We start from the raw sequence: 12,122 nt of genomic DNA on the forward strand, positions 1-12,122 counted from the left end.
GGAGTTTTGCTATTTAGGGAGTAAAATAACTGATGATGGTCGAAGTAGAGAGGATATAAAATGTAGACTGGCAATGGCAAGGAAAGCGTTTCTGAAGAAGAGAAATTTGTTAACATCGAGTATAGATTTAAGTGTCAGGAAGTCATTTCTGAAAATATTTGTATGGAGTGTAGCTATGTATGGAAGTGAAACATGGACGATAACTAGTTTGGACAAGAAGAGTATAGAAGCTTTCGAATTGTGGTGCTACAAGAGAATGCTGAAGATAAGGTGGGTAGATCACGTAACTAATGAGGAGGTATTGAATAGGATTGGGGAGAAGAGAAGTTTGTGGCACAACTTGACTAGAAGAAGGGATCGGTTGGTAGGACATGTTTTGAGGCATCAAGGGATCACAAATTTAGCATTGGAGGGCATAGGTGGAGGGTAAAAATCGTAGAGGGAGTCCAAGAGATGAATACACTAAGCAGATTCAGAAGGATGTAGGTTGCAGTAGGTACTGGGAGATGAAGAAGCTTGCACAGGATAGAGTAGCATTTAGAGCTGCATCAAACTAGTCTCAGGACTGAAGACCACAACAACAACAACTGTGACGAGGCAGTTCCTCGGCCACCATTGACCAGACGTTTTCATTTGGTGAGAGATCTGGAGAATGTGCCGGACGGGACAGCAGTCGAACATGTTCTGTACCCAGAAAGGCCCGTACAGGACCTGCAACATGCGGTCGTGCATTATCCTGCTGAAATGTAGGGTTTCGCAGGGATCGAATGAAGGGTAGAGGCACGAGTCGTAACATATCTGAAATGTAACGTCCACTGTTCAAAGTGCCGTCAATGCGAACAAGAGGTGACCGAGACGTGTACCCAATGGCACCCCATACCATCACGCCGGGTGATAAGCAAGTATGGCGATGAAGAACACACGCTTCCAACGTGCGTTCACCACGATGTCGCCAAACACGGATGCGATTATCATGATGCTGTAAACAGAACCTGGATTCATCCGAGAAAATGACGTTTTGCCATTCGTGCATCCAGGTTCGTCGTTGAGTACACCATCGCAGGTGCTCCTGTCTGTGACGCAGCGTAAATGGTAACCGCAGCCATGGTATCCGAGTTGATAGTCCATGCTGCTGCAAACGTCGTCGAATTGTTCGTGCAGATGGTTGTTGTCTTGCAAACCTCCCCATCTGGTGACTCAGGGATCGAGACGTGGTAGCACGATCCGTTACAGCCATGCGGATAAGATGCGTGTCGTCCCGACTGCTAACAGTAATTGGATCTCGACCAACGCGAGCAACAATGTCGCGATACGATAAACCGCAATCGCGATAGGCTACAATCCGACCTTTATCAAAGTCTGAAACGTGATGGTACGTATTTTTCCTCTTTACACGAAGCATCACAACAACGTTTCACCAGACAACGCCTGTCAACTGCTGTTTGTGTAAGAGAAATCGGTTGGAAACCTTCCTCATGTCAGCACGTTGTAGGTGTTCCCACCGGCGCCAAGCTTGTGTGAATGCTCTGAAAAGCTAATCATTTGCATATCGCAGTATCTTCTTCCTGTCGGTTAAATTTCGGGTCTGTAGCACGTCATCTTCGTGGTATAGCAATTTTAATGACCAGTAGTGTACTTTTTGATTATTGAAATTATAATTCGATATTTTTCAAGAAAAAACTGAAGAATGAAAGTGTCAAAAGTTCTAAGGACCAAACATCACACTTATCAGGCGAATCAAGTAACAGTTATCTCTTTCTGTATGTAACATACCTGTATCCGAAAAACTGAGAACGTATTCTGGTATCATAGAAATACGTTGCTTACCACATCACTGCAAAAATATACTCTAAGAAAAAAAAGGGAGCGACGCACCACGAGAGAATTATCCGAATAGGACGGAAACCGAAAGATGTCATGTGCATGTGCAAACACATGATAACTACTTCAAAAACATTGAATAATTTATTCAACAATAACAGCAACGAAAGTTATGCAACACAATAATTCGCTGGTCTACCTCTGGCAATGAAATCATTTACTCAGCTCAGCATTGATTGATAGAGTTGTTGGATATCCTCACTAGGATTATCGTGCAAAATTCTATCCGATTGGCACATTAGATCGTCAGAATCCCGAGTTGGAAGCCCTGGCTATAATGCCCCAAACGTTCTCAGGGGAGAGAGCCGGCGATCTTGCTCACCTTGGTAGGGTTTGGCAAACACGAAGAAAATCGGTGGAAACGCTCGCCATATGTGGGCTGTCATTATCTTCCTGAAATGGAAGTCCGGGGTTGCTTGCCATGAAAGGTAACGAGACAGGGCGCAGAATATCGCAGGTGTACCGCTGTCTGTAAGGTTGTCGCGGATGACGGAGTCCTACTATGAAAATAAATGGCGCCTCATACCATCGCACGTGGTTGTCAGACCGTGTGGCGGGAGACAGTCACATTGGTATCCCATTGTAGTCCGGGGAGCACCTTACACGTCATCGCTGCCCATTGAGGTTTAGTTTGAAACGCAAATTCTCACTTAAGACAATTCTACTACAGTCCATGCGGTTCCAGGCAGGAGGCAGGAAGCGAAAGTTTATCTTCAACTTGAACAGAAAAGAGAATGCAGTTATAAGAGCCAAAGGAGGCAATATTTAAAAAGCGAGTGAGATAGAGCTGTAACCTTTCCCCAGTGTTATTCTATTTGTACATTGAGGTACCAGTCTCCGTGATAGAGGTTCCTAACGCACGTCTGGGCTGCAGCGGTAGACCCAAAAGCGCGCCAGTTCGACTCTTTGTGGTGGATGAAAGTTTCACAGCATATGGCCGGTAAGGGGATGAGAGATGGTGGGTTAATGTTCTTGATCACCAGTCCTTTCTCCAATGTCCTGGATTAAATTCCCGGCGTCTCTGTAGCGTCTCATGAAGTAGAGTTATGTGACAGTGTTGATGGCGAATCGCCCGTCGGATGGGGACATTCAGCTTGGCGGGTCGCTTGGTGTTGTTCCAGAGGAATAGGCTGTGCGCCGGCACCCTTTTCCTTCTCGCATCATCTCTCAACACAGACACAGCACTGCACTAAACACACACACCATTACAGTCACCTACAATTGCAGATACACTTATACACACAGCTCTCATACTCCACGGACGGTAGAAGAAACTTATTCAATTAGACGACTTAATCTGACCCTTAGGGGTCTCACAGCGATTCACGCCTTACGACTTTACTTTACTTTTTACGCTGTGTGAGCTGTACAGGAAACCAAAAAGAAATTAGGAAAAGGAGCTAATATTCAGGGAGATGATGGTTCAAACGGCTCTAAGGACTATGGGACTTAACATCTGAGATCATCAGTCTCCTAGATTTAGAACTACGTAAACCTAACTAACCTCAAGACATCACACACATCCATGCCCGAGGCAGGATTCGAACCTGCGACCGTAGCAGCCACGTGGTTCCAGACTGAAGCGCTTAAAACCGCTCGGCCATAGAGGTTGGTCAGGGAGATGAAAATATATTTGTCGATGACATTGCAAATCTGTCAGAGATGGTAAAAGACTTAGGAGGAATGGGTAGTGTCTTGAAAAGAAGTTATAATATGAATATCAAAAAAAGTAAAATAAGGCTAATGAAACGTAGTCGAATTAAATTTGGTGATACTGATGCTACCACATTAGTAAATGAGACACTGGAAGTAGTGCTGCAGATGAAATCTGCTATTTTGGCAGCAATATGTCTGATGATGGCAGAAGTAGAAAAGACGTTATTGTTGACTGGCAGCAGCGTGAAAAACGTTTGTGAGAAAGAGATATATGGTAAACTCGATTGTAAATTTAAATGTTAGGAATTCTTTCCTGGCAGTAATTGTTCAGACTGTAGTCTTGTACAACGTAGGCGATAAAAATTTCAGACGAGAATAAAAGCTGTTTTGAAACGTGGTGCTACAGAACAATGATAAAGACTAAATGTGTACGTCGAGTAACTAATGAAGGGGTACAACGTGACTAGAAGACGGGATCGATTGACAGTACACATACTGAGGCATCAAGGAATTGTCAGTTTTGTGATGGAGGAAAGTGGAAGGTGCTGGTCGGTGTGGAGATGGTAAAAATTGAGGAGGGAAAGGGAGGTCAGGCCTTTAATACAGTAAGGAAGTTTGTAGGTTGCGGTTATTTATGCAGTAATGAAGATGCACAGAGCAGAACAGAGTGGTTATCAGCATCAAACCAGTCTTTGGAGTGAAGACAACAACAACACTAACTGATATAGTTTCTAATTCTTTTTCTGATTAAAACGAAGCATAGAGCCGGCTGCAATGGCCGAGCGGTTCTAGGCGCTTCAGTCTGGAACCGCGTGACCGCTACGGTCGCAGGTTCGAATCCTGCCTCGGGCATGGATGTGTGTGATGTCCGTAGGTTAGTTAGGTTTAAGTAGTTCTAAGTTCTAGGGGACTGATGACCACAGATGTTAAGTCCCATAGTGCTCAGAGCCATTTGAACCAATATCAGATGTTTTTAATTTAATGCAAAATATCAACCGGTTTCAGTCGTGGACCATCTTCACGGATAAGTGTTAAAATGGTTTAAGCCACCGCATTACATATGTCTTTATGTAAGTAATGTTTAGAGCATGTCATGACTTTCAATACACGACACAGGGCTTTTAACAGCAAGCATACGAATGCTAAATGTACACAGAGCAGTATTGAAGAGAAGATCAGGACTTCTAAAAGTTCTGTGTTCTATATTGATATTCATGATATGCTCTATACATTACTTACATAACGACGTATGTAATGCGGTGGCTTAAACCATTTTAACCCTTATCCGTGGCAATGGTCCAAGACCGAAAGCGGTTGATATTTGTGTTTAAAATAAAAAAAGCTTATGGTCAAACATGCATTTTATACATTACTATTTTTCTGTTTTCTGCTCTTGGTTCCTCATGTATTACATATATTGTGTAGATAGGAAATATGCAAATTCTTATCAAAATTTTATTTTTCATATTCCTTATTATTAATTGAATATTTCCGGGACTGTTGATAACAGCTGTGTACAAAGTTGAATGTAGAAAAAAAATCACTGCACTTCAAAATATTCCCACGCTAATTTACACAGCTTAATTGAATGCCCTCTATTTCTTCTTTCTAAAGATTACGTTTCCTCTTCTAAAACTTTTGTGTTTCAAAAGATTTTTTTATTCAAATTTATTGTCGTCATCATAATCCTGGAATATTCTAATCTTAAAATATAATCCTTTCAAAAATCCATTGTCGTAGTTTTGTTGTTCTTTTTTTTTTAGTCCAAAACATGTGTACTTTCAACAATAGGATGTTAGTTAAGGAAATATCTCAAATTAAATATTTGAAGTTCTAGAAATATCTTGGTTGGCTTTTGTAAATTCCAGTGAACCTTGAAACTTTCGCTTCATTAAATAGAACCGTGATTTATTCCAATTTAAGGATATTTAAGCAATTATTAATCAAAATATCTTAACAGTCAATGTGTATATGTATTGTATCCTTCTCCCGTCGTTTTCGTTACTATTGAAGACGTTTTAGCTGTGTAAGTTATCATTTCGTAGAAATAGAAGTACGCGCGTTTCCAAATAGGCGTCGTGCACAATGCCGCTCAGCCTGTATGTATTTACGTACTACGTAAAGTCGAAATAGACTGCCTAGTGTTGTCATTAATTAATATTAAGGAAGTCAGTCGTGCAAACTGAAATCAAGAAACATATATTGTGCCTTTACCTACTATCGTAGTGCGATATTCTTATTACGGATGGCACCACACGTTGCTTTTTCAGGAGATATATGCCTGTGATTTAACCGGCTGTAAGCATAACGTCCGGCGTGGTAAATTTTTAAAGAAACTCGTATTTACTTACTACCAATATAAAAGAATTTTGGTTATGGTCACGTAAGTACCAGTAAGTTAGGGCTAAAACATTATATACGTCCATATATATGAACTAGACAAACAAAGAAATCATTATAACGTTACTCTTTTCTGTAAGAATTTACCGTAATTTGCATCTCAAAACATGTTCAATTCCTGTAGTAGTTCCTAATCCCCTGCAATATTTGTTAGTGACAGAACGACTATGTTAACATTACAGCCGGTGGATCAGATTGGCAAATCGACCTCTAGTAACCAAGTTTGCAGGTTGAAACGTATCTGAAGTCGGTGGCTGTACCATTTTCAGAGTCAGATATCAAAAATACGCTAGATTGTACAAACATACCGTCTCCAAATGAGTCTTGTTGTACATAGCGTGAACTCTAAAACCACAGACAATACTTTCTGAGTATTTTGGTGTATGATACCAAAGATCTACAGTGTTTTATTACAGAATAATTGAATTTATATTTCCTGTCCTCATTTACCTTTGTGTGCGTATTAGGCTGAAAATATCCGCAGAACACTGCCATTTTCGAAGTATTTGCTGTATATCTTTTCTAAAAAATAAAAGCTTGTTGCACTCGTTTACGATAGCTGCTACTGATGACAGTAAAGGCTACTTTACTGGTTACATAGGTTAATACCGTATTTTACGACTGTAATAAAACTCTTGTTAAGACCAAATGCGCTTCGCTTTATTTTAAAGCATCTTCAGTGGTTACTGCAAAAGTATACAGTCGCAAGAGACGGTATTAACTTACAGAACTTGTACGACTGCAACTGAGGAGAATGGAGGCCCTAAAGCAAAGTAGGTAACGCATACTCACTTTAATCTTTAGATTCACGTTAACAGACTACACAGCAGTAGGGCTAGTTTGCAATGGCACCCGTCGCAGCTCACATAGACTCCATGAGCAGCTCTTCCATTGCAGACAGCGAACCCGTATATGTGCTGCATAAAGGATAACTTTTTATCAATAGGACACCCTTTAATCAGTGGCATAATGAAATACTGGTCAAACACTAAAAAGTTTAACTATTCCTCTAGTAATAGAAGAACGCCACTGACAACGAAATCTTTTGAATGGTGAATGTCTTATAAAATAAAATACAGAAATACGATGTCTTACCGGAATTCCAAGCACCATACAGCTACCAACAAGAAAATGTGCTAATCTTTGATAAATTGAAGACTGAAATCGGTGTTTTGCTCAATACTGTTTTCCTGATTCTGACGGATGGATCCAAGACCGTCGATAGCGATGAAGTAGGATATGCAATATACAACACTGCAGAAAATTTTCAAGTCTTATATTCTCTACATAAGGAGGTCACAATCTATTACGCAGAAGCCATTGCAATTAAAGAAGCAGTAAAGTACGGCAGATCTTGCAGACGAAGCAGTATGATGATATTAACAGATTCTCTCAAGGCACTAAGGAATCTTAAAAAACAAAAATGCAATAAAAGAGAGTCGCCTATAATTACAAACACTATTACAGAAGTTGTTACAAATTGGGAAAGCGAAACACTAACAAATTTCTTGTGGATTCCAGGGAAAAGTTCTGTTTTTCATAATGAAATAGTAGACAACTTACCGAAGCTAGTGGTGAAATTAGATGAAATCCTAAATGCGAAATGCTGAGCTTAATCAACGAAAAAGCGACAAACGACTGGCAGATGCAATGGGATTCGACCAAGGTGTCAAAAAGAGTACAATATGGCCAGCTGCAGCCTAAAATAATGTTATCCCCGTGTTTTATTGATAGGAATAGGATCAAACGTTTCATAACGACAATTACGACCATGCTCTTAAATCGTAGAAAATTCCTAACCCATCCGTTCAGAACAGGATTGAAAGAATCTCAGTTATGTGATGTGTGCAATGAAGGAGAAGACGTGACTCGTCTACTGTATTCGTATGCCAGATGCAAGACACAACAGCGCATTGGTTAACGCAAAGGTTCCTCTTCCAACGACGGCTGCAGTGTAGTTTCAACCCAAGTAGTTTGAAATAAGATGTGTAGCTACTTAAATATGTGTGACCGAGCTATATACGCACACTGTGTACTTGATGTGTGGATTTTTGTATGTTGTGTTTTCTTTTTTATTGTTGTGGTGTAATCAGCTTATGAATAGTTTATAGTTACGGCATGTATAAATCACTTATTGCTACCCTAAAATCTCTGTAAATAACAATTAACAAATTGTATAGTAGAATAACCATTAAGAAAGATACTTTGTAAATGTGATTGAGGGCTGTATGGCGGTGGCTAAATGCCAATAATAATAAAAATAAATGTTTATCAGTAAACCTAGCTACACAGCTGTCCGTAACATTTATCATACAACTAACACTTCCGGGGGAACGTATCTGGGATAGATATGAGCGGCACTGAATGCAAGCTTGACAGCGAAGCGTAACGTGGGCATTACCGTTGTCAACGGCAAGCACCGAATGTTTGTTTCTACGTAAGGCACAACATGTATAATGCTATGGCACTGACACCGGCACAAGGAAAACAGTGATCAAATATTACAAAAGTTTATTGACGAAGGAAAAATACTGCATACTCCGACGATAATAACAAAATCACAATTACAACGTGTCAGAGGTATGAAGACTTGATAGTATTGTGATCCCAGAGTCTGATGCAGTAACACAATTAGGATCTTATTAGATCAATAAACTTGCATGGAAAATGTTCTAAGTCCGTTGAAGCTGTCCTGAATAACACCAACATAGGTACAGAACAATCTTTCCTGGATACTGTCTGACTGGACCACGGGAGACAGCGGCGAATGCTGAATACAGCAGCGTCAATCCCTACTATGGACTTCGAAAGCGTTCTAAGACGGCGCGGTGAGTAGCACTCGCCTGGAGGCTGGGAGAGACTCCCGAAGCCGGAAGAACTGATCTTGGCAGTTCTGGTGCCGACCTTTATAGCGGCACAGTTTTCTGGTCACGTCCGTTAGAGACGTGAATAGGTCCCTTGGAAGGGTCGGCATCTGGTGTCCGTTCGTCACTGCGATAGGGCGAGTTCGTGACGCTGAGGTGTCCAGGGGCAATGTAGGCTGCACGGGTGCCTGAGGTGCCCGAAGGATTGCCGATCGCTAGTGTGGAGATTTCCAGTATAATACATACAACTAAAATTTCCGTTGTTGAGCACACATTTTCAGTGTGTTGCACATATAAAGATAAATCGTAAAAATTCAAACTAAATACAGTTACTCTGTAGCATACCACCGAAGACCATGTACCCATTACTCCAAAATATCCCTGAACATCCTCCGAAATTTTGTCGGTGGATTTCGGATTCAAACTGTACTTTGATCTCTCTCAAGCAACATCATCGATTAGTGTGTGGGTGACCATAAAAAAGGACAAATCAGGAATGTTAGTTTTCTTAATCTAACTTACAGTCTCAACTGGTAGGAACTATAGTTATGGTGGATATTATTCAGCGAAGTAAACAAAAATGGTTCAGATGGCACCGAGTACTATGGGGCTTAACAACTGAGGTCATCAGTCCCCTAGAACATAGAACACTTTAAACCCAACCAACCTAAGAACATCACACACATCCATACCCGAGGCAGGATTCGAACCTGCGACCGTAGCAGTCACGTGGTTCCGGACTGCAGCGCCTAGAACCGCGTGGCCACCGGGGTCGGCCGAGGTAAACAAAGTGAGATTAACAAAGGGTGAAAGGTGACTGTATACTGCGCAACGTTTCATTTATCTCGTTTATCGATTAGCAAAGGATTGTTTGTCGGTGTGGCGATCACATGAATATGTGTCATGCCTCTGATGCTGAGATCGATTGTCATAGCACGGAAAAACATCTTACTAAAGCTCGAACTACACGTGAATTTGGAGGTCGCCACGGATCTTCCGTTCGCCAAGCAGAGATAATTGCACAGGGCACAGCGGTTGCCTGCGACGTATCAGACGGGTCGGGCGTGGAACGCAGAATACGGTCAGCTCACTTAAAGCTATGTGCAGGAAATCGGCTCGCATCTATCTCAAAAGCCACTACGTTCTTAATCGAAGATGAGCGCATTTACAATCAGGTGACAGTTAACTCATTTGAGTGTGAACTTATTTCGGTTTGTTCGATTTACTTTCAAAGTAAAGCTACTTCTTGCCAGTAAGAGTGGTTATGAAGTTGGCTTGTTAGGGTAATTAACTCAGTATTTTCCCCAGCGTAGAAGATTTACGTGCTAGTAATGAAGATCACTTGCCTGTGCCTTCAGCACACATTAGGCACAAAGTCCGTTGCAACAGTCAATTTCCTATAGCTCCTGTTAATTTCGCTGTATATATATAAATTAGCTGAAGGATAACATTTTACGCGACCTTGGTCAAACTTTCTCTGACGATTTCCTGAAAGAGGTTTATAAAAGTATGGGACTACTATAAATGATTCATTTGTTTTCAGAGATCCATATTTTCTAAAATATTACGTGCACTGCTAACACTGATGAGTGAATAGGACAGTGAACCCACTGAACTTGCATTGTGCCCACCAGTTGGGCTGATTCTCAGCGATAAAGGAACCTCAATTTACCGGGAGAGGTCAATCGCCCTAATGTGTGAGGGTGAGGCACTGAAAATCCCCATGAAATTGTGGTGCATGAACGTTAATTTTATATGTACAGTGTCACAGACGAAGATGTATTGTTCCTTATTTTCTTCTGTGAGAGGACTGTGATGGGTACCTCTTACTTTTATATATCACAGTTCTTGTTGTTTCCACAACTGACTGCTGATTACTAGAATTTCATCTTCAAACAAGACCGGGCACCCACTCACTGGAACATCGATGTTCGTCACCAAGTACATGACGTATTTTCACAGCGCTAGAATTGCTGTAGTGGTGTAGGTAATGTGACTCTCTTCCCTAAGCCCCCTGGACGCCTTGTGACTTTTTTCTTCTGGTGTACATGAAGCATCGTGTTTACGTACTCCCACTGCCAAGAACACTGGAATAGGTCAGAGAACGCACCTGTGCTACTGTGATCACCTGTGACAGGATGCTTCTACGTAAGGTATGGAACAAACTTGACTACCACTTGTACATGTGTCGTGCAAGCAGAGGCGCACTCATAGAACATTTGTAGAGAGTAAAGTGCAAACTTGGTCAGTTTATGCTTCTATCCACGCATCAGTCATATTTGTACATGTAATACTTTGAAAAATACATAGCATGGAAAACCAATGAATCATTAACAGCAGCCCTATATAAGAGTAACATGCAGACAGTATGCCAGGATTTCGTATAAGCTCAATAACGGCAACCAGTGTTCTAGAGTATAGCGTGCACTTGCCTCTGAAGTTGAGGAAGGTGGCTATGATGATGAGGTTAGCCATGATGATGGCGACGCAAGCCATGAAAATGATGACGGTGATGACGAGCGCCTCGAGGGTGGAGGGGTGCGGCAGCTCGGCCATGACGGCGACGGTGGCGTTGAGCTCGGTGGCGGCGGTAACGGGGGCGGCCGCCCCCACCCCCGCGCCCGCCGCGGCCACCAGGCCCTCGGCGGCGGCGGCCGCGGCAGCGGCGGCGGCGGAGGCGGCGGTCGACGCGAGGGTGGCGGCGCTGCTGCTGCCGACGACGCCGACGGTGCTCGTCGTGTCATCGGTGGGCCGCCACCCCTCCGTCACCGTCACCGGCCACTCCGTTCCTGTCCATACATCCTCCTGCAACATCAACACCTGCTATTAGGACTCGCGCAGGATAATGTGGCACCGGAGCAAAATCACATTCTTGTCGTGAGTGTTGAGTGATTCCATCCCATTGTTTTGCAAGTGTGGCCGCCTCGTTGGCTGTAGCCTGACGATCTGTTCCCTTACTATCTGTTTACAACAGGGTGTTCCACAATTCATTTTACACACTTCTAAAGATGGTAGAGCGGACTTAGTAGATCTAACTTTACAAAGGAACCTACGGCCAGAAACGTTACGTTACAGAAGGTCAGAATCGTAGGCGTCGGCGCCTGCAATTGTAGAAATATATACAGGATGATTCCGTGATGATTTTGCAAACTTTCGAAGATGATGGAGAAGGATAAATGTATTAATTTGAGATACAGTTTCCTGTACCGCAAACGAACAAGATGAAAGTTATAAGTGAAAACCGTTCTTATACCTCTGACAGTGGAATAAATGCACCTGTACTGCTTTTGCAAAGATTGTAGGGTAGGTAACTTTCATAGG

At 42.2% G+C, this 12,122-nt stretch overlaps 1 protein-coding gene across 1 annotated transcript in view; it reads right to left on the reverse strand.

Annotated features, from left to right (window-relative positions):
• LOC124795827 (G-protein coupled receptor 52-like) overlaps positions 1-11,615 on the reverse strand; it is a 171,297-nt gene extending 159,682 nt beyond the window's left edge. The window contains exon 1 of the mRNA XM_047259909.1: positions 11,234-11,615. Coding sequence (XP_047115865.1) covers positions 11,234-11,615 — 382 coding nt within the window. The remainder of the gene's footprint in view (positions 1-11,233) is intronic.
• Positions 11,616-12,122: the final 507 nt, after the last annotated feature.

This window comes from Schistocerca piceifrons, chromosome 4 (assembly GCF_021461385.2).
Source record: "Schistocerca piceifrons isolate TAMUIC-IGC-003096 chromosome 4, iqSchPice1.1, whole genome shotgun sequence".
Lineage (NCBI taxonomy): Eukaryota > Metazoa > Arthropoda > Insecta > Orthoptera > Acrididae > Schistocerca > Schistocerca piceifrons.